Raw genomic sequence first — 23,675 nt, forward strand, 5'->3', positions numbered from 1 at the left:
TTTCCTGCTTTGCCACAAAAAAGGTGACAATAGGGTAAAGCTTAGCATTACTATTATTGCTTCTATTCGTAGCTAAAGAAAATGGTTCACGTTGCATGTAACCGAGTTCACTTCTTGAATCCGTAGCCATTTCTTTCAAATTGTGTGTTTTCGTACGACCACAGACATATTTTTTTGCAATTTCTGAACCTGGAAACATTTTCCTAAACAGAGCACCAGCATCATCAGCAGCAACTAATGGGATATTATGTTCAATTAAAAATGAAGTGAACAAGCATTCTGCTCTTACTGTATCAAGGTCGGCTCCAGAAGAGGTAAAAAACGAATTAATTTTCTGACTGCCATCCTTAAACTTTGTTGGAGACTTGTTTAACAGATTTAATGTGATGTACTAATTTTGTTCTTCCTCTGAGAGAAACGTTTATAACACATGAGCACATGGAACAGAATGTGAATGTTTTATCTTCCTGTGATCATATAAAACAAGGAAATTCAGCAGAATATGCCTCCCTAAAAGATTGATAATATCGTTTCTTAATTGACCTGGTTACAAACACCACTAAAAATACTAAATCGCTTACAAATTCGTCACACTATTTCACGAGTTTCATAATTACTGCCAATGTTACTCTCACCCACACACAAACAAAGCCTTTCAGCTGCTACAAAGCACAACACAGTTACTGAAGTTGTTATATATAAATTCACAGCCTGCTACTTTTCACTGATTTCTTCTCTTCAAAATCACAGCCTGCTACTTGTTTGGGAATATCTCAGTGAATGAAGTAGCAGTCGAACAGGTGACAAAAGCACGGTGATAATTGATAATGTGATTATCAATACATTTACTGGTTGAATTTCAAACACTGCATCTCGCATTACCAGCTAGTATCAAAAGTCAAACAAATCCGATTTGACCGCAGAAAGTGTAAACAAGTGCGGGCATTCAAAATCCGTACAATAACGTTCATCCATACAACCGTAAAACACACTCAAAATCAGTACATTTCACGGAAAAACCGGAATACTTGGCAGGTATGTTATTATTACTTGGTATTATTTATTCGTGTCAGAGGTACCAATATATACAAACTATTATTTATTCGTGTCAGAGGTACCAATATATACAAACTCAAGAAAATATCTACATTATACATACAATATTTACAAAAGTTGTGACCAGTATTTGACTACATTGATGACATTTTTCCCAGCTAGTGCCAGTTCCAACTCCGTACAGGAATCTGGGCAGAGACAACAGTCCAAGAGATACCTAGAAGTCTGTTCCTCTCCACATTCACACAATGGGTCCCCACCATGCACGATGCCCCATTTCATGAGATTGTTTTTAGATCTTGCAATGCCGGTGCGCAGTCTCTTTAAGGACTTCCATATACACCATCTCTCTTTGTGACCAGGTGGCAAGTTTTCTTCAATTTCAACATGTTCCGGATGATCTGGGTACCTTTGCTTCCATAGGTTAACCCTGGCATTTTTTGGGTCAGAATCATGTAGAGCAGAAGACTGCAGAAAACTCTTCCTGGACTTCAGTCGAACTCGTGGTGACTGATGTTCATGAAGGGGATGGGCTGAGATGCTGCAAACCTTTTGCCTCTCGATATTAGCGGCCACCCCACGTCTAATATCAGGTGCAGCTATACCTGCAAGTGAATACAACTTCTGTGTGGGTGTTGGTTTTAAACAGCATGTGATTAGCCTGCAGGTTTCATTCAAGGCAATGTTGACTTTTTTTGCGTGAGCTGATTTGTACCACATGAAACTAGCATATTCAGCAGCAGAATAGCAGAGTGCTAGGGCAGTTGTCCTGACTGTCTGGGGATGGGCACCCCATCCAGAACCAGTTACCTTATACAGTAGGCAGTTTCGTGATGAAACTTTTGTCCTGAGTTTGGTGCAGTGTGTGGTGAAGGTCAGCAAACGATTGAGAGTAACACGGAGGTAAATTGGAGTATTGCCGTCTTCCAGCTCCATTCCTATCCAATTCACACGCAGCTTCTGCGAGGCTTCTTTGTTCTTTAAATGAAAGGTGCACACATTAGTTTTTAATGGGTTTGGCTTGAGATGATTTTCCACATAATAATCTGAGAGCAACTTCAAAGCAGCAGTAAGGTTTTGTTCCAATGGCTCAAAGTTTTTACTCTGAGTTGCCAGGGCCCGGTCATCTGCATATAGGAAGCTCCTTGTTTGAGATGGAAAGCGTTGGTCGTTGGTGCTGTACGTTAAATAGCATTGGTGCTAGGACACTGCCTTGTGGGAGACTGTTCTTCTGTATTCTCCATCCACTCTGCTGTCCTTGGAATTCAACAAAGAATCGTCGGTTTTGCAACACCGTAGCAATATTCACTGTGAGCCTGAAATCCATAGTAAGATGGTAAAACTTCCTTAGAAATATCTGGTGTTGTACAGTGTAATATGCTGAAGAGATCAAAAGCCACGCCAGTAATATCACCACGGTGAAATCCATCTTCCATGTGCTGTGTCAGATTAAGGATCTGTGTACAGCAGTTCCTTCCTGGTCTAAATCCAGCCTGCTCTGGGATTAGAAGAGGTTCAACCACTGGTGGTTATACGGTTCAAAAGCATTCTTTGAAAAATTTTATACAGATGGCACAGGAGTGATATTGGTCTGAAATACTTTGGATCCGTAGGCTGCTTACCAGGTTTTTAGGACTGCAACCACCTTGGTCTTCCTCCAGATTTGACATTATTCCAGACAATTATTGAAAAGCTGTAAGATCCATTGTTCAGTAGCATTTCCAAAGTGTTGAATCTGCTCCATATGCATGTCATCTAGACCCGCTACATTGCCAGTTTTGCTCATTTTTTTAAGGCATTTTCCAGCTCGTTCATAGCGAAAGGATAGGACAGACTTGACGTTTCCTGTTTGATATTTCTTTGAAGTTTTGGTGGTCTTTTTCGCTTATCTCTTTTGCCATTTATTACGAGTTGATAAGCAATCTGGTTAGGAGTAACGTTGCAATGTAGAGGACTTTTCATGGGGTCACTGTTCAGACGTTTCAGTACCTTCCAAGCTTCTCTGCTGATTTTTGCCACATTTAGTTCTTCCATCAACTTAACCCAATGTTCTCTCTTTATTTCACCCATGGACTGGATTGGTTGTTGACCAGCCTGAATAGTGTCCTCACTGAAGGTATTGTCTTCATAGAGCAGTAGGTATTCATTTAATTTATCTGCTGTACTGGCACCTAGACCCCGTATGTACTGAGACCTACAACCTCTTGGGATTGACTTGCACGAGCATTCTTGCACGGCATTGATAAACATGTCATACACCTCTGGAACAGGTTCGATGTCTGCAACCATTTCATCTAAGCGCTTTCTGTACTTAAACCAGTCCGCTTTCTTAAAGTTGTACCGCCTTCTGAATGGCACAGATTGTAAATGAACTGCTGAGAAAACTTGACACATAATGGGTTTGTGCTGTGTGTTGGGTATAGCTGTGATATAGCATCGCTGACAAAAATGAGATCTGGGTTGAATCCACGTCTCCACCAACGACTGTTGAAAGAAGTGGGAAGTTTACTGTCGTGTATTAAAGACAGTTGATTGGATTCTGACCATGTAATCACAGCTTCACCGTCTTCATCGTCTTCTCTATATCCCCATATGCAGCTATGGCTGTTGAAATTGCCCACGATGACACGAACCTTCTCCTCTTGCCCTACAGCTGTATCAGTAAAGTGGAAAGGAACATTCAGTGGTTTATAGACAGATGTTATGATACAGTTTGACAGCTCAACTGTTAAGATTTCTATATCACTGTTGTCTGTACACGAGGTAAATATTATGTTCAGTTGTGGCCTCGTGAATATAACACTACCATAGTTTCCATGCGGTCTCTCGGCTACCAAACGCATTCCTAGTACTCTTGGTCATCTTTGGTCGCTACTCCTGTGAGTTTCTTGAACACAAAGAATGTCACACTTGTGTGTTTGGCACAGTTATTGTAACCGGTTCCTTGTCTGATGTTATGCCTTCTATGTTATCTGATACAACTGCCAGCTTTGGTTCTGAGAAGGACCATTTGTGGGGTTTATTAACCAGTGAAATTGATCTTGGTACTGTACTTCTGTAGTGACTTCAATGCGAGAGTGGGTAGAGATAATCAGGTATGGGGTAATGTCATAGGCAATCAAGGCATAGGAAACTGTAATGCAAATGGATTACTTCTTCTTGACCTATGTGATGAGCATGAACTCATCACCAACACACAATTCCGTTTACCAACCAGATACAAGACTACATGGATGCACCCACGTTCAGAACACTAGCACCTCAGTGATTATGTCATACCTCAACAACGCGACAAGAAAGACGTCCTCGTCACAAAGACAGCTAGAAACATCGATGAGTGTTGGACTGATCATAGACTTCTTATCAGCCAGCTCAGAATTTTGGTGCGCCAGAAACCACATACTCATTTTACGAACCCTTCAAGGAAGAAATTTAATACCTTCAAACTTCAAAATGAAACTGTAGCTAAAGAATTCCAAAATACCATAACAGAGCAACTGACTTCCAATCCAATCAATATCAAGGATGCAGAGCTGGAATGGGCCACTCTTCAAACTATCATCAAAGATTCAGCAGAAAACACAATTGGCTACAAGAAAAAGAAGAGAAATGACTGGTTTGATGATAGTTTCTTAGCACTGAGAGGAACTGACTCAGTGTATGTATGCACTGTGGTCAGGAAGTTGCAGATCTGGAGAGGCAGGTATTTGCAGTTCAAAATTATGTTGTACGAAGCCTTCAATGAAGTTTGAGACTCAAACTTGTCCCGGATGGTTGGAGTTATACTTGAACTTCCATGAACAGAGTAGGCTGTAAACTTACTTTTGCATCCCGAGGCACTTCTTTCGTTTGCAATTCTGTCAATATGCAACACCTTTTATAAAATCTTTGCTGCCATGTCACAACATCTAGAAAATCCTTGTACAATACCAGTTTCACTATAAATGTGTTTCTTTTCATGCATTTGCAATGATTTCAACAAATTCCTTTAAGGAATAAATACAATCATATTTTCAGATGTATTAGTTTACAAGGCCAAAATCCCTGTCACAAGCGTTAAATGGATTTCCTCTACAGGGAAGAAGTGAGATATCCTGTCGAGTTGTTTACTTTCAGCCAACCACATGCAAATTCTAATCATAGAATGGTTCTTATTTTGGCCTATACACCCATCTGAGTAGACATGGAGGTCTCTTGTTATTTCAGGAACATGATGTTTTAATGTAGTCCGGGATGAATGTACAATCATTAGTGGCTCCAATTTTTCCCTAGCCTTCATGGTAAACAAACATAACTTAACAAGTTTACTTGTATTCACGTTATGAATACTGAAGACACACCCACAGTTCCCGCAGATAGAAAACATCTTTTACAGGGATGCAGGGTAGAGGTAAATTCTGCATGAAATCAAAACACAGTGCAATAATCATATCAATTTTCTGACATGTTTCTTTACTTAGGTTCAGTCTGAAAAAATATTTCCCATTTCAACGCTTATGCACTGTGAATTCGGTGGCAGCTACCTTCCTTGCAAGATCATTCAATGTGGGGCCTTAATTTTCACTAGAAGCTCTTCACATATTATGCGTGTTTTTATCTGAGGCTGTCCCAAAGATCGGTTTTAAAGTTTTCATTAAAATATTTCAAGTACAACTTACACTTTACTTTACTTGTAAGATGTTGTTCAAAAAACATATCGTACATCTTTCTAACATTCAGTCTTGAACTAAACAGTAGTATTCTCTGGATGAATAGTGACTACACTTCATGAAAAAAAAAACTTTACCATAAATAAGATTATATTCAACTGCAGGAATCTTAGGGATTGGTATAACAAATCTTACTTGTTTTTGGTTTGCATGTGGTTGAAAGTATCCAAAAAATTCCACTTCTGAGCTTCATTCACTAGAGAGAAACACTATCGTGTGCACATGATAGTTTTTTTTTTTACAACTTGCTTTAAATCGCACCAACACACAGATCTCATGGAGACGATGGGACAGGAGAGGTCTAGGAGTGGGAAGGAAGCAGCCGTGTCCTTAATTAAGGTACAGCCCCAGCATTTGTCTGGTGTGAAAATGGGAAACCACGGAAAACCATCTTCAGGGCTACCGACAGTGGGGATCGAACCCACTATCTCCTGGATGTAAGCTCACAGCCGCGCGCCCCTAATCGCACGGCGAACTCGCCCGGTCCCTGAGCTTCTATATGAATATGTGAATTGTCTTACCATCTAGGGAACATTATTCAAAACTCGGGGAACAAATGAACATTGCAAATCTGGAGGTGATCTGTGATCGCTACATGGTAATCTGTGCTGTGTAGTTTTGTACACAATCACTAAGTGTCAGGCGAGTTCACTTTATACATACAATTCTCTGTCTGCATCAGTCCTTGTTTGGAACAATTTCTGATAAACCTTCTCTTTATGTTTACAAGCTGCTGTTACTCCATTTCACCAAGATGTTCCCTTTTCCCATCTTTACACATAGTTGTTCCTAGGCATACCCTTCTACTACAGCATCCCTGTATGCCACCCATTCTCCTTTTATATCTTGCACCTGCTTAATGACTTATTGTGTGGAACTTTTCACTAATCATATCAATGTACTTCTAATTTCATCCTCCTGGCAATTCTCTACCCTTATTCATCTGCAAACAGATTTCACTCACTGTATTTTAGCCCTAGAGATGCATAGTTCACTACAGATCAGATACTGGTTCGTATCATTTAAAAATCTCCAGAATACCGACACATTCCTAACAGATTTCCTGACAAAGTCGATTATGATATAGTCTATTATGGATTTGGTGCCACTATCCTCCCACAGGTAGCAGTGAATAGCCTTACACTTGAAGAAAGTATCAGTAACTGCTAGCCCTATACTGGCACAGAAGTACAGTAAACGTTTCCCATTCCTATTAACTTTCGTATGTTCCCCACATTTACTCTTCATCTTCTCATATCCTTCAGTTCTATTTCCAACTCGCTCATTGAAATTGCCCATTAACACTATCCTACCCTTGCCAATGACCGTGATTACAATGTCACCTTGTGCTTCATAAAGCGTCGGCTTCATCCTAACATGGTGAATAGACCGAGACAATCTTCGTCCTAATTCCTCCAACTGCTAAATTTACTCACTTCATTCACTTACTTATATGCCTAACAGGAACTATGTTGCGTGCAATAGTATTCCTTACTTCACACTCTGCCTTTCCTTTTATGAAAACTCTTAAGAACACTTTATAATCTCTTCTCTCTTCATCATTATCTGCCCTTACCCAAATATTAAATTCCAACACATCCAGATGCATCCTCTTTGCTGACTCAGCCAGTTCTTCTTCCATACCTCTCCATCAAATTCCACTGCGTTTGCCAAGTTGTTTTCAAGGAGTCCCTACCTGTCAAATGGAAGTGGGACTTTTGTTTCTCCTATAGGTCCAAGGCTTGTTTAAAATGTCCTAAGCATGCTTGGTATTTTTTATTTTTATTTTTTACAACTTGTTTTACGCTGCATCAAGACAGATGGGTCTTATGGTGATGATGGGATAGGAAAGGGCAAGGAGTGAGAAGGAAGCAGCCATGACCTTAATTAAGATACAGTCCCATCATTTTATGGGAAACCACGGAAAACCGTCTTCAGAGCTGATGACAGTGGGGTTTGAACCCACTATCTCCCAAATGCAAACTCACAGCTGAGCACCCCAAACCGCAAGGCCAACTTGCTCAGTGGTAAAAATTCTGTGAAGCAGGATGCTAGCCTACTTACACTTAGTCCCAGTGAGAATTTCACCTCAGATGGGTTAGGGATCACTGGTGGATAGTATAGTTCTAGCCAGCTGAGAAAAAGGAAGGCCATGACTCAGAATATGTCCGAGATGCCCACTCCTATTCCATCACCACTGGTATCTCAACTCTCAGTACCACTTACTACACCACTCATCTGTTACCCAAAATTCACAAGCTAGGATGCGACTTCAGCAACTCACACCACGAACCATCTTGACATCAGGGCTCATCCAAACAGCATGGAAATACTGAATACATTATCTGTCATAGTATACTGTACAAATAAATCAAATTCATGATTCATTCAAAACTGGTGATTACAAGACAAACGAGCAGCTTACTGTTTCACTTTCAAGTCTGAAACTAATTACTGAAGACCAAATTCAACAAATTCAGAAAGCAAGTGGCTAAGATGAAAATAATGCTCATCTCTCTGAAAGAATAGCTATGAATCTGTTAAGTGTCATCACAGTTAAGATACCATTATGGAAAATCATCTTGACATCAAGAGTGATTCTGAACTTATTTGTAATAGTTCAGTTGCATTTGAATAAATGATGGAATGAACACCAGTGTCTTCATGGTCTGCTGGTGATGACTACAAATATTCAAATTTTTCGCCTGCAGTGACCTTGTTATAGACTACTAAAATTTCCTTTTAGGTATAGTTTCTATGAAACTGTTGCCTATGTACACAAATTATACAGAAAGTCATTTTACAAAGAAGTTTAAACTATTCTTTTTATCCACTTATTAATTAAATTATACTTACACTGTCCTGGGACTGAGATCTTGAAAGTTGAGACGTGGGAGCTTTCTTTTCCTCTATCAGGCCAGGAGATCTATGGAAATAAACAACACACAGTGTAATTGACATCCACAAAGCATGTAAGACAACAAGCATATGGTCATTCAAACTTACAAGTCATCCTCATCATCTGAGCCAAAGGGATCAGTCAGTTGCCGTCTGGTCATCAGTACAGGACGGGGAGTTGTGGTCACTGGAGATTTACTCTAAAACAGAAATAATTTCATCAAATATTATAATTATTCTTAAAATTTGAACTGATTGACTCTTTCGAACTTATTCTTCCCTACTTTAGGAGATAGATACATTTTACATTACTACACAGATAGGTTTTATAACAACAATGGTATAGGAAAGGAATGGGAAGGAAGCAACTGTGGCCTTAATTAATGCTCTCACTACCAGACCATATTTATGAACATGTCCCTTAAAACCAGGCATTTTCCATTATATTTAAATTTATTTTGTGTTGTAATTATGCTACAAACTTTAATGAAACTTATATCATTTTTCAAAGTCTATTCTTCTGCAATAACAAACAAATAAAAAATGCAATTAATCCCAATAAATCTTAAAATCTTAGGGGATTTTTCAACCATGTAAATGTCACACACAAAAAGTCAAATGAAGGACCCCTGTTCATAAATTTTTTTATCATATCACTTCTTATCACTATGGATTAATTTATAGCATGTTTTACAGCATTATTATTAGTTTTATGTACATTATTACTCAGAATCATACTGATTCCTACAGTCATAAATTCTGAAGCATAGCTCCATTCACAACACACTGCTCACAGTGGTAGTATGTCTCCTTGTGAAAAGCTTTTCCGCTTGATTTCTTACTTCTCACACTGCAAACATAAGATATCCTAGCAGCACATTTCTTGGTTGTAGAAGAAATGTCTTGTATAAAATCCTGTTCTGTAAGCCTTTCTAGTTCCAGTTGATGTCACTGTGTTAGGAACAGCATCTTCAACAAACAGTGCTGCAAGCTGAGTGATGAATCAGTGATAGTTATCATTTTTCTGTGCACTGAATTGTACAGTCAAAATGCATTGGACATAGCAAGATGCATCAAGCATACTTTGGGGAACACGTAACAAGGACTGGAAAGAAACTATTCAAACCGCTAACTATGAAGGCTATTTTTTTTTTTAAAAAAGGTCCATATGTCAATAGAAACAAAAGTTATAATGATATTGCCTAAACCTTTTTATTATGTCCTATTTACACACTGAGCTATTTTTCTACAAAGTTACCGTGTTTAAATATTTATCACAGCGTTTCACCAATTTTTGTATCCCCTCATCATAGAACTCCGCTGTCTGTGGCTGAAGCCAATCTTCAACTGCTGTTTTCACTTCTTCGTCGGTGTCAATGACATTGTTATCGCACTACTTCACCGCACGCACGTGAGTGGAAATGGAGGCCCACCAAAGTCCATTGTGGCATGATACTGAAGATTGTTCAGGTAATATAGATGGGGATATGGATGATTTGGAAAATGATGAATTAAATGCTGGTAAATTTGAAGGTATATACTTGAAAATACGTCAAATGGTGTGTAATCTAGTGGTCAGTATTGTTACTAACAGTTTGAGGCATAAACCCCCACTGGCCTGATCTACAGAAACACCACTTAGCAAAATAATATTCGTTTGAGTGGCCCTGTAGAAACTACAGGCTTGGAGATTTTCGGGAAAAACGCGGCCCATAAAATCTACAGGGTTAAGTAGCAAGTGTGTTAAGGTACAGCCCCAGTATTTGTGTAAAAGGGAGACCAAGGAAAACCATCTTCAAGGCTGGTGACAGAGGGGTTTGAACCAACTATCTTCCGAATGCAAGGCGAGAGCTACGTGACCCAAACCGCACAACCACTTGTTTGGTCTTTACATTACTGTTCCATAAAACAAGAGAGTTCCAACTGGCTCCCTTAGCACAAAGAGCAATTTGACTTCTTCCAACATACACAAAAGCATTTATTACAAAGAGAGGTATCTAAAAGCAATGCAGTCCAGTTGCCATGTCTCCTCTCTGTTTCTTCCCTATCACATACTACTAGTTCAATTCTATCTTCCACAATCTGTGTATGAACACCCAGTTTGTGTTGTGTTAATATGACATCATTGATTTAATCTTTTAATTTTGACTAACTCGATAGCTCAATGATCAGCACAGTTGCCTTCAGTCCAGAGGATCTAGGCTTCAATTCCCAATTGAAATGGGGATTTTAGCCACAATTTATTAATTTCTCTGGCTCACAGGCTGTGTGTTTGTCTTAATACACGTCACTTCATATACACACACAACACACAACAAAAAACCATAGGGACATGCAATAGTTAGTACATCCCTCCAAGTAATTGGTGTCAGGAAGGACATATAGCCGTAAATATGGGGGAAATCTACATGTAGTGCCAAACCCAAATAACTGGGAAATGGCCAGGAAGATGATGATTTTATCCTTTCATTTTTAGTCTTTTATCATTATAATTGCACTGGAAATATATACTTTTCTATTTAATATCACTGTAGCAAATATGTATAATGGAGAGAGGACATGCCAGAAAAGTTCAATGTCAATAAGCCACTGCAAAAGCTATATGAGGACTGTACCAGACCACTGTGCATTCGTCCTAAGCATCACCACAGAAACACAATCAGTATGAAACTTATGACAGGACAAGGCAGTGACAAAAGTGTTTTCCCCACAATTGGAATTATGCTCTTTTGTCAGTCACCTACTCCTTCGTACTCTGAGCCCATTTGGTGCCCTTCACAGTGTATTTCAGTTGAAATTCTTCTCAAAGGCTTTGATATTTTATAATTTATTCTCACATCCAATTTTAACATTGATTCCTATTGACCAACAAATAATCTCCTTATAAGCAATAAGTATAAATAGGCAGGTTTGATCCTGGCTCAGTCTGGTGGTATTTGAAGGTGCTCAAATACACCAGCCTCATGTCAGTAGATTTACTCCTGTGGGACAAAATTCCGACACCTCAGTGTCTCTAAAAAACAAGCGTAAAACCAGTAACAATATTTTTAGTAATGGAAAGAAAGAAATAAACAAAGAATGATCAAAATCATGTAAAAATAAATAGGAACTTGGATATGAAAATAAGATAAACATGATGACAGGTCATTGTGGGAAAAATGGAACAACAGACAGGCAAGAGAGGGAGAAATATGAAAACAGAAAATATCTCCTTACATTCAGGCATTGCTGTTCTCACATAAATCCCCACTTTCTTACGTCTTCTCAGCTCCAAATGAGCTCACCGCAGCTTCCCGTCTTCATTAAAAGGGTGGGCATCAACACACACTGAGGTGGCTACCTGGATAGACCTTCAGTCATGATGTTAAAAGTGTAGGATAAAAAGACACAGCATAAGGAAAGAGACAAAAAGACAATGGTTTATATGGGCAGCAGATTGGATTGGATGTGGCAGAAGTAATGGAGCAGGAAAAGTGGAAGGACAGAAAGGAGTGGAGGAGGCTTGTTAACCACACCCGGGCCACTGGAGTGGGACATTGATGATGATGATGATGGACAGCAGAAGATGAGGTATAACAGACAAGCACAAAAGGAGAAAACGAGCCCAATACATTGAAATAAGTAATGAAAACAAACACAGAACAATATTGTTTTATTTCATGTTTGTTAGACTTTTCTGTTATTCCCTCTTCCTACACTGACCTGTCATAGTGTTTATCTTAATATGTGTTCATATTTTTATGACTTTATTCATCACTATTTAGTTATACTGACGTCTGGTTACTTTTCTCCTTAAAAAGAAGGGTAATTCAACGAAAGTAATATGTTTAATGCAAAAGAGTATGCAATTAAACTGCTACCAAACAAAATGCTATAGTTTTACCTTTTCTCGTGTAATTTTCTCTTTGGTAGGAGACAGAACTTTGCCAAGGATACTCTTTGAACTTGCTAATATCTTATCCTTCACATCCTTGACAGAAGTAGGAGATCGATCAAAATTTTCTCCGGTATCACTACTGACCAATGGTAGTCGTAATCTGAGTGCTGATGTTTGCCTTTGCACTCTAGGAGACAATGCATTACTCTTGCTACCTTCGCTCTCCACTGTTCCATCGGATTCAACTGAAGTAGATCTGGAGAAATAAGAATACAAACTGTCAAAATATAATTTTATAACACAATATAATGGAACCTGCATTATTTATTCTTCTCATTCCTAAAACTGATTTTTTTAAATACTGGAAAAATGTATACAAAAACAACATGATCTTAACTTTACATTCCCAATTTCATTGTTTTTTATAATCAAAACAAGCCTCTTAATGGTCTCACTAGTCACTGTACTTCAAAATACAATTTGAGCATTTCATAAATAAAGTGATCAAGAAGTTGACAAGATAGTTATTGGTTATAAAAATATGACAGATGAAACAATAAACCGCAGAAACATCAGAGGTGCTCCTTTATCAACTGCTCCAGTATTCTACTAGTATAGAATGGACACAATAGAGACACCAATTTTTGATCCAACCAGAGTACCGGTACTCTGTTTCTATTATTTTGTCGATATGTCATTGCCAGGAGATCCTGTGGATAGTGTGGCTGCCTGTTTTCACTGTTGCTCAATTAGCACCACCCAGGAGGCTAGTGTAGGGCAATTAGAGGTCAAACCTACGGACGTCAGCAACTCTACCTGTTATCTACCCGAGCATAGTGACTTGCCAATTTGAATCTTAATTGACTAAAATCACACCATCCAACTGTGTGTGATGCTGCTGACAAGGATACTAAGGATTTTAAATCTCTTGATGAGTGGAAAGGTCGATGGGAAGCAGCAATAGATATGCACCTGCATACCTTCTTCTTAGGTCCCAGACTTGCAAGCGGATCCCACCTACCACGCAAGACCTGGACTGCCCTGAATAGAATCAGAACAGGATATGGATGGTGCAGAGCCCCTCTCCATAAGTGTACAAAGCTGACTAATCCAGAATGTGACTGCAGAGCTCCACACCACACTATTCATCATATTGTCAGGGAATGCAAGATTCAAGCCTATCACAGTAATGAAGCTGACTTCCTGCTGGTGAACACATTCAATCATCTGGACCTTGTATCTCACATGGCTTTCTTATCGCTTTCATCTTCTTCAAGGGCTAGACATGTATCCAAATTTTCCCGTTTATCGATGTGCCAGAGGAAGAATTCTGTCCCACACTTGAATTCTTCTAAAGTAGTGGTTAATCTATCCACCACTAATTTGGATACTCCTCCTATGTCTGTGCTCGAGAAGGAATTAAATTTTGCGATTTCACCTCTTAAGCTTCCAACGGAGGAGATCATCTGTGGTGTTGAGGCTTCTCTAAAGCCCTTACCGGATCATATTGCTGAGGAGATTCGTCTTGAAACCTCCACCATTATCAGACATTTCAAACCCCCTCGTCCTAACCTTACTTCCAAAGAGAGGTATGTTCTTAAACAACTAAAATTGATCAAGGACTTGATGGTGTTGAAGGCTGATAAAGGCAATGCTACTATGGTTATGAACACTGTTGACTACAATAACAAGATTGAGGAACTTCTCAGTGATCCCACCTATAGGGTGCTAATAAATTATCCGACCAACACCATTGATAGGAAAACAGCGATCTTCTTAAAGTTAGCTCGATTCCGAATGATGTTTCTTGTGGTTTGCGACAGCAGGCTTCCACAGTTCCCCGACTTTATGGCCTTCCTAAGATCCATAAAGACGGAGTTCCCCTTAGACCTATTGTTAACAGTATAGGTTCCCCTACATACAACCTGTCCAAATACCTTGGAGAACTTCTCAAGCCGTACATAGGTAATGAAGCATCCATCAGGAATTCATCGCATTTTATTGGCATTTTATCCAATCTGCGTGTTTCTCCTGGTGATATTCTAGTCAGTTTTGATATTGTGTCTCTGTTCACTAGGGTTCCAATCATGGACACCTCGTCTCTGTTGGATAAAATCTTTCCCGGTGACATTGTTAATCTGTTTCACCTTGTCCTCACTACCACATATTTCAGTTTTCATGGTACAATATACAAACAAATAGATGGTGTTGCCATGGGATCGCCATTGGCACTAGTCATCGCTAATTTCTATATGCAAGATTTTGAAGAGCGTTGTCTTCAATTTTGCACACTCAAGCCTTCCATCTGGTTGAAGTATGTCGATGACACATTTGTTATCTGGCCCCATGGTGAACACGAATTATCCATATTTTTGGATCACTTGAATAGCATACATCCAAACATTAAATTTACCATGGAGACTGAACGTGGAGGATGTTTGCCGTTCTTGGATGTTTTGGTTTCTAAGAAATCAGATGGAACTTTAGGTCATTTGGTTTACCGTAAACCTACCCATACTAATAGATACCTTCATGGGTCCTCTCATCACCATCCTTGCCAAAAGCGTACTATGCTTAACACTCTTATCAGCCGAGCAAGGGAGGTTTGTGAGGAGGACAAATTAAACGGTGAACTTGAGTTCCTAACCAGAACATTTCTGAGCAATGGTTATTCAAGGAAACAGATTGACGAAGTGCTACATCCTAAGCCAAAAGACAGATTGTCACGTGATTCTCGTCCTTTGAGTCTGGCCTTCTTGCCATACGTACAATCTGTCACAGACAGGATTGGCAATATTCTCAGAAAGCACAATATCAAGACCATTTTTAAGCCTAATATCACCAGAGAGAATTGTTTGCGATCTGTCAAAGATCCTATTGGTTTAAACTGCGCTGGAATATATATGATTCCTTGCTCCTGTGGATCGGTTTATGTTGCCCAAACATGTAGGAAAGTAGCAATAAGGGTTAAAGAACATCGCAGGCACTTACGTCTTTGCCAGCCAGAGAAGTCTGCTGTGGCAGAACATGCCAAACATAATGACCATCAAATAATTTTTGATGCAACTTCTGTCATTTGTAAAGAGAAACATTTTATTCCCAGAATCATTCATGAGGCGATAGAAATTGCTAAACACCCGAATAATTTCAACAAAGGTGACGGCTATATACCGAGTAGATCATGGCTATCCTCCATAGTTAACTCGTCAACATCTTTCTCCGTGACTCTGGAGGCCCTGGAATGAACTATATTTCTAACAGGGTCTCTCTATCTTGAGTCTGGTTACTATGGAGTGACCGTAGCCATTTTGCTTTGTTGTTGCTCTGAAGACCAGGATCGAAACACGTCAGCTGGTATTTATTTATTATTACACGACCTAATATCCCCAAATAATCATCATAAAGCACAATTTACTTTGTTTCTCACCTGTAAATAAATAAAGTCTCCTATTTTGTTTATAAATACATAGACCTGTTTTTTTATATAATGGTTTACATCATTTTACAGCTTGAATATTTAGCTATTTTTCTACATAATCACCATTTCGGTCGATGAATTTTTATAGACACTGCGACAGTTTTTGTATGCCCATGTCATACCAGCTCGCCACCATGCTGTTCAGGAAATTGTGAACCTCATCTTTCACCTTGTCGTTGGTGGTGGCACCCATCTTGCGCACACTTTCCGGTATTTCAACTTTTCCATTAAAATTCTATGAACGGCGCTTAGGAAAACCTCAGGAATCAAAGTGCAAAGATCATCCAGGGTGATCCGCCGATCTTCACGCATGATTTGTTCAATCTTCACGACTGTCTCGACAGAAACTGATGGCCTCCCGCTCCTTTGTTCGTCGTGAATTTCACTCCGACCGGCTGCAAACTCTCTACACCGCTTATGAACATTTTTGACATACATGCACTTGGCGGTAACATCCAATGGGAGCTCCATTCTCAACGGCTGCCAAGTCAAGACAGAGTGCCTCAGCACGGTGTGTGCATGTTTATATGCGAGCGCAGGAAATACTCTTCACGATATTGTGACCAACAGCCACATGAACAGAGTTCTGTATTTTAAAAAATATAGGAGACCTTATTTTTGGGATAACCCTCATATATTACTGATATTGTCTGTTTAAGCCATATGCTAAATAATAACCAGTATTCTAAAAAATATGAGAACTTTTATGTTTTACTTTCACACTATCAAAACCAGAATTGGCATTACAGGAAGTATGCTTCTGAAATTAAAACATCTTGTGTGCAATCGTAATCTCTGATTTGAAACTCAATGATTTGTGAATTGTTATGTTTTGCTAGTGGTGCTTTATAGTAACGAAAGGTGGAACTAAAGGATTTGTCAATGAACCGATTGCAGGCCTTTAAAATATAGATGTATCACAAAATGTTCAAGCTTCCATGGATAGACCACGTTGCCAACAAGAGATATTCCATAGTGCCAGGAAATTGCGTGAAGGCTTAACACTCAAAAACCACAGGAAAGAAGCCTATTTGGGTTTGGAACGTCCAACAGTGGTTCAGCATCCACAATACAGCAAGTCTGATAAGGGAGAGACAAAACAGGTAAAATTACTACATGGTGGTTGCCAACCTTCTATGAGGGGTGGCACCAGAAGAGAAATTCACATATTAAAGTTATAGAGTGACCTAACATGCACTACAACCTCTAGTCTGTAGCTTCACATCCACTTATATAAGGATGATTGGAGGGAGCAATTGTAGTTAGCTTGAGGAAATTAAAGGTAGCAGGATATCTTGTCATAAGTTACCATCCTGACTAATATTCAATCTAATAAACTTTACTCCAAAGTGACTTCAAAACTTGTCCTGTAGGCTGCTGGCAGATTCTTAATGTCATCCATAATCAGCATATTAAATCTAGTGTGGTATCAACCAACCAAACCTACAGCCAATTTACTGTGTATGAACCACATAAGACTGAGTAAGCTAACGGTACCTCACTTTCAAGGTATTTAGCAAACAAGACCACACTAGTGGCCAAAAATGAAAAAATGCTTATAGGTATTTGACACCAATGATGGGATATACCATAGAAATATATCATTGTTCAATTTTTTCTAATGGCGCAAGCGATCGCGGGCTAATGAGTTGAATACCTACAAATGAAGGACAGGTGTCCGGACAGATTTTCAACCACTGAACAAGTTTGCTGTACATTAGAGGTTATGTAGCTGTAAGCTTGTATTTAGGAGATTGGTGGGTTCAAGCCCATATGGACAATCATTGCAGAATACTTCTTGTGTCTGTTGACACTGACGTGTCCATATGGGAGATACTGGTCACCAATATAGTGACATAAATAAAGACTTGAACATTTAAAAAAAAGTGAGCAAAGGGAACCTGATGAGCAATTATGAAAATATTTATATAGGTTTAGACCAGAGTATTAATGCAAACAAAAATTTAAATGACGTACAAGAGAACAAAAATCTGTTACATAAACAGATACCATCGCTTCTATCATCACGAAAAATTAATAATTTGAAGTCACCTCCTCTAATTCAAACTTTCCGCCCTCCCGCTCCCACTATAGGCCGAGCTATTTCCACTTCCCCCACTAATAGCACTGTCCCCTCCCCTTCTGCCAATACTCAAGTTCTGCCGGGCAAAAGAAAACACAACTATAACATGCGCAGTAGCATGGCGAGAAGCAAGTCAGAGCAAGGCTGTCGTAAACCAGCTATAGGGAGTTTCATCCAATTTGATGGTAAGCTTTTGCGTTATACATTCGTGATGGAATCTTTTTTCTAAGATATCCGATAGTTTTTAACTCTTTAATTTTTATATCTCTTTCTTTCTAGACCTTGTCGTTTTTTTTTTAAAAGGAATTATTCTTAAGATTTAAGCCACAAATTTGGTGGTCATGCAGTGCTGATCTTTGCCATATGACAGGCGATCTCATTAGGCTTCAGATTTCTTCTACCAGAACAGCTCAGTTTGAAAATATTCCTCACAAGTTAGTTTTTAAATGTTCTGATGTGGATTTGTACCAATCCTATTTCCGAGGCCAGAATTTCGATCTCCCCAGTCACACACTGAAACTACCAGATTCCAACAATGCTTGCAACATTTTCAAGTAAGGTTGTTCATATTTAACATTGCAGAAAGATTGTTTGCAAGAAGTGTTAAACTACATCATTAAATATGTGTATATTTGGTCTCAAGTGATTTCTAAACAGTTCATAGAGGAACTTCCGTTTTAAATACGGACAGCAACAATGGACATTGTATTTCGTACGAGACATTATGGTAGGCACGTCACATTTCAAGTTATATTTCAACATTAAAGACAACAAAAGTTTTTGCAAGAAGTGAGGTTATTTTGTGTAAATAATGTATATATAGTTATATAAAAAGTTTTTGCAAGAAGTGAGGTTATTTTGTGTAAATAATGTATATATAGTTATATATCTTTTGCGTTTCTCAAATAATCCTTAAAAAGGTATTGGGTTCTTCCATTTGTTTCAATTTCTGAACAATGAGTTTTGTAATCTACCACGTGATTTTATGGCTGATGAAGTCTCAAATAGAGACGAAACATATCCCTAATATTTAATATGTTTTTTAATTAAATAGTTTTTCACTTGTAAAGTGATGTGTATTGATTGGGTGGACCAAAACCTAACACTGTTTCTTAGTTTTAACTTTATCAATACAGATCTATACAATGAAGTATGTAAATTGTACCTTTCATCCTTGTCAAAAGGGAATCCATCAAATTGGAAACGACTAAACTCAGTTTCCAAAGAATCAATTTCTTCTGGTGACAGAATTTTAGGAAAACAGTCAATCATAAATTATATTGATAAAAAAACTCTCGGATTTCCTCTGGAAAACATCTGCAACTTCAGCATGCTTGAGAAACTTATCCTGCTTTCACAAAGCGAACAATTAGGTCACTGAAAAATTCATTTAACTTGAATGAAGTTTATGAATAAGTGGCGTCTCTTGTTGGAGGAATACATTTAAGGAGTTGAAAAGTGGAAGAACAGAGCTGAGAAACAAAAGGTAACTTAGTAGATGGATTTTCAAATTGTTCCTTAACTTTCAGAAATTTTGAGTTGGCCTTGTCAGAATCTGATTCACAGAAGAGCATTCTTAAAGGATTCCACTGTTCTAAGACCCTTGATACACACTGTAGAAAAGATAACCACCTGGTAGAAACATGCTTCAACATTTTGTGAGGCTTTTCACCGAAGACTTCATGGCATACCTTTAAAGGATTTAGCCTATATCAATTAAAAACTGTTCAATATTAACATTTACAAGAGCACTGCATCCCTTTTGAGCAGCTAAGTGCACAAGATGACAAGCACAGGCTTGCACACGAAGATAAAGAATTTCTTTACAAATAAAGGAGTTCACGCCTTTGGAAACACCAGCCATAGTACTTGCATTATCACATGCAAAACCTAAGCAGTTATCCCACGGAATCTCCCTCTTCTTCAGTTCATCATCCAAAACATTGAATAATCCTTTTATCATTCATATCATTACTGCTGTCTGCTGCCAGGCCAAAGGGCTGGGACTCCATTAATTCTGTTACCTTTCCCTCAACTGTAGAAGCTAAAGTTTTAACTAGTGCTCCCGCTTTTGTTCTCGCACAACCGTAGTTCGAAGCTATTTTCGAATCAGGAAACATTTTCTAGAACAAACGTCCCGCAGGGTCACGGCAGGCTAGACGTAAGTTATGTTCAACAGAAAAGTCATAAACAACACCTCCATATTTCTTACTGAGCTTTCATCTTCAAAGGTTTTAGCAAAAATGGTTAAATTCTTGTTTATATCCCTCAGCTTAACTGTATCCGTATGAATTTTGCTAGCAACGTGATTACGACAGCCGTTTCGTCCACCATGCGCAACTGAAAAATTGCGGCTACACACACTACAAAACACGTGTGAATGAGATTTTGAGGAACCCAGTAAGCAGGACCATTCTTTCGAGTATTCCTCCCTAAATTTTTGAACTATTTTTGGTTTCTTACTAGCGTCACTAGTCAAGGTAACGTCACCACATGTATTTTCCTGCACATCAAATTGCTTCATTATTTCAAACTTTTCGCATTTCATAACACACGATTAGCATATATCCTAGAAGAGCAATATATGTAAACTAGCAAGATACCCGTGCTTCGCTACGGCTTTAAAATGAAAGTTATTATTCAAAGTTTTACATTTTGGAGGGTCCGCTGTCACCTGAGACTGTAAAATACATCCTCAGTTCGTACGTCAAACGGTTTTAATCTACGGTTTTATTTTAATCTACCACACACTTGCACCCTGTACGGAAGAATTTGAATGTTTTAAACCATATCCGATTTAACATCTAGGACGTAAAGTGAACAACCTGTGAAATCTTGATTGTGTACGTTGAACAGTAATGGAGTTCTGAATACTTTATTAAGGGGTGAATGTTTTGAAATATTTATTAACATCTAGGATATAGAAGACCACCTTTCATAAAAAAAGTTATGTTCGTGCCCGAAATGGTTTTGGAAGAATGGATATTGTGTTTTTGAGAGTCAACTAACATCTTAACTTCCTAGGGGTTTTGAAGTATACGATATTTTACATCTAGAACATAAAAGAAGACTCTTCTTCTAAAATTACAACTTTGTATGCCGAACGGTTTTGAAGGGATGAATAATTGAGTTTACGGAGCTAACCTCATTTGACACTTTGGAGGTGGAAGATTTAAAAATTTCCTATTTCACACCTAGGAATTAAAATATATGCCATTATTTGCAATTTTGTCTGCATACGTTAAACCGTTTTGGAGGAAGGCATTAATATATTTGTTTTCAGATCTTAACCCCCATTTAACTCTCTGAGGGGTTAAAGTTGTTTCAAACCTTCTGTTATTTAACACCTAGGATATCGTTTAACATTTTAAGTTCGTAATTCAAACAGTTTCATATAAACGTATATTTTTGTAATCATTCCTCATCCCCCAGTTAAAACTCCTTAGGGGTGTATTGTTTTAAGTTCACTTCTTATTTTTATCCTCATAAAAACAATTCAACTACATTTACACCCCCCCCCCCCCCGTTAAGTTGATTCCCTACCCCCAACAGAAATGAAGTTTCTTTATTTTTAAAGGAGATTCCGTATCAAACCCCATGGCGCTACAGCCCTGAAGGGCTATGGTCTACCAAGCGACTACTGCTCAGCCCGAAGGCCTGCAGATTATGAGGTGTCGTGTGGTCAGCACGATGAATCCTCTCGGCCATTATTCTTGGCTTTCTAGACCGCAAAGGAGAGAAGAAGAGCAGTAATAGCTACAGCCCATACAAATAAAGGTGTTTGATCTAGTGATATTCCAGGAGCTGTATATTAAAGTTGTGGTAATAAAATTAACGGCTCCTAGAATTGATGATACCCCTGCTAAGTGAAGAGAAAAAATTGCTAAATCAACAGAAGCACCAGCGTGAGCAATTCCCGAGCAGAGAGGGGGGTAAACTGTTCAACCAGTGCCTGCACCGCTTTCCACTAGGCTACTTCTAAGTAATAAGGTAAGTGAAGGAGGAAGTAGTCAAAAACTTATGTTGTTTATTCGAGGGAAGGCTATGTCAAGAGCCCCAAATATTAGAGGGACTAATCAATTTCCAAATCCCCCAATTATAATGGGCATTACCATAAAGAAAATTATTATAAATGCGTGGGCAGTGACAATTACGTTATAAATTTGGTCATCACCAATCAAATAGCCTGGTTGTCCCAATTCTGCACGGATTTGATTCCAAATACCTATTTTCACATCCGTAACATCCTTCGTTTTTGTGATATAAGTACCCTCATACAAAGAATTAAACTCATTTTTAAATTCATTTACCCACCCTTAATTGGGTTTTTCAAATACAAAAAAAATGTGTGATTTTTTAATTTTTAAAGAAGATTCCAAATACAAATTTTCACGTCTCTAACACCTTCAGTTTTTGAGATATAAGTACCCTCATAAAAAAGAATTCAACCCCTTTTCAGTATTTTTACACCCCCTTTAAGTGGATTTTACGAAAACAAAAAAATATGTGTTTCTTTATTTTTAAAGAAGATTCCAAATGCCAATTTTCACGTCTGTAACATCTTCAGTATTTGATGTATAAGTATCCCCATAAAAGGAATTCAACTAAGTTCACTTTTGTTCACCTACCCCACCCCCGCAAGTGGATTTCGAAGAAAAAGGTTTTTCTTTATTTTTAAAGGAGTTTCCAAATACCAATTTTCATGTCTGCAACATCTTCAGTTTTTGAGATGTAAGTATCCACATACAGAGAAACCAATCTCTTTTTCAGTCCTTTTTACACCCTTCCCCCCACTGAAGTACTTTTTTTTTTCCCGAAAACAAACAAATACGCGTTACTTCTATTTTTAAAAGAGATTAAATATACCAGTTTTCACGTCTGTAACATGTTCAAATTTCATATATACTGTATATATGCTCATAAAAAAAAAAAATCTCCTTTAACACTTCCCCTTAAGAGGATTTTCTGAAAACAAATTATGCGTGCTCCTTTATTTTTATAGGAGATTCCAAATACCAATTTTCACGTCTGTAACATGTTACTTTTTGAGATATACTAATTTTAAGAATTAATGTCTGTAACATGTTTAGTTTTTGAGATATGTATCCCCATAAAAAGAATTCAGTGACTTTTCACCCCTCTCCTGTCCCAAGTTGATTCCCCCCCCAAAATGTGTGTTTCTTCATTTTTTTAAAGTAGGTTCCAAATATCAATTTTCACGTCAGTAACATTTTTCAGTTTTAGAGATACCATAAAAAAATTAGATTTTTTCCCTTCCCTTCACTCACCCACCCAAGTGAATTTTCCTAAAACAAAAAATATATGTCTTTATAAAGGAGCTTCCAAATACCAATATCATTACTGTAACATCTTCAGTTTTTTATATAATTATCCTCATAAAAAGAAATAAATTCCTTTTTCACCCCCCACAGTTTGATTCCCCCCCAAAAATGTGTGTTTATTTATTTTTAAAGGAGATTCCAGATACCAGTTTTCACGTCTAACATCTTCAGCTTTTTTTTCTTTTTTAGATACAAGTATCCTCATACAAATAATTCAAATAATTGTTCAATT

General features: G+C 38.2%; 1 protein-coding gene across 2 annotated transcripts in view; it reads right to left on the reverse strand.

The window, feature by feature from the left end:
- Nucleotides 1-23,675, reverse strand: part of LOC136876979 (EH domain-binding protein 1) — a 414,289-nt gene that overhangs the window by 265,848 nt on the left and 124,766 nt on the right. For both annotated transcript variants that reach the window (XM_067150754.2, XM_067150753.2), the window contains exons 12-14: nt 12,547-12,796; nt 8,772-8,863; nt 8,622-8,691 (exon numbers count right to left, since the gene is read on the reverse strand). In XM_067150754.2, the coding sequence (XP_067006855.2) occupies nt 8,622-8,691; nt 8,772-8,863; nt 12,547-12,796 (412 nt within the window). The remainder of the gene's footprint in view (nt 1-8,621; nt 8,692-8,771; nt 8,864-12,546; nt 12,797-23,675) is intronic.

This window comes from Anabrus simplex, chromosome 7 (genome assembly GCF_040414725.1).
Source record: "Anabrus simplex isolate iqAnaSimp1 chromosome 7, ASM4041472v1, whole genome shotgun sequence".
Classification (NCBI taxonomy): domain Eukaryota; kingdom Metazoa; phylum Arthropoda; class Insecta; order Orthoptera; family Tettigoniidae; genus Anabrus; species Anabrus simplex.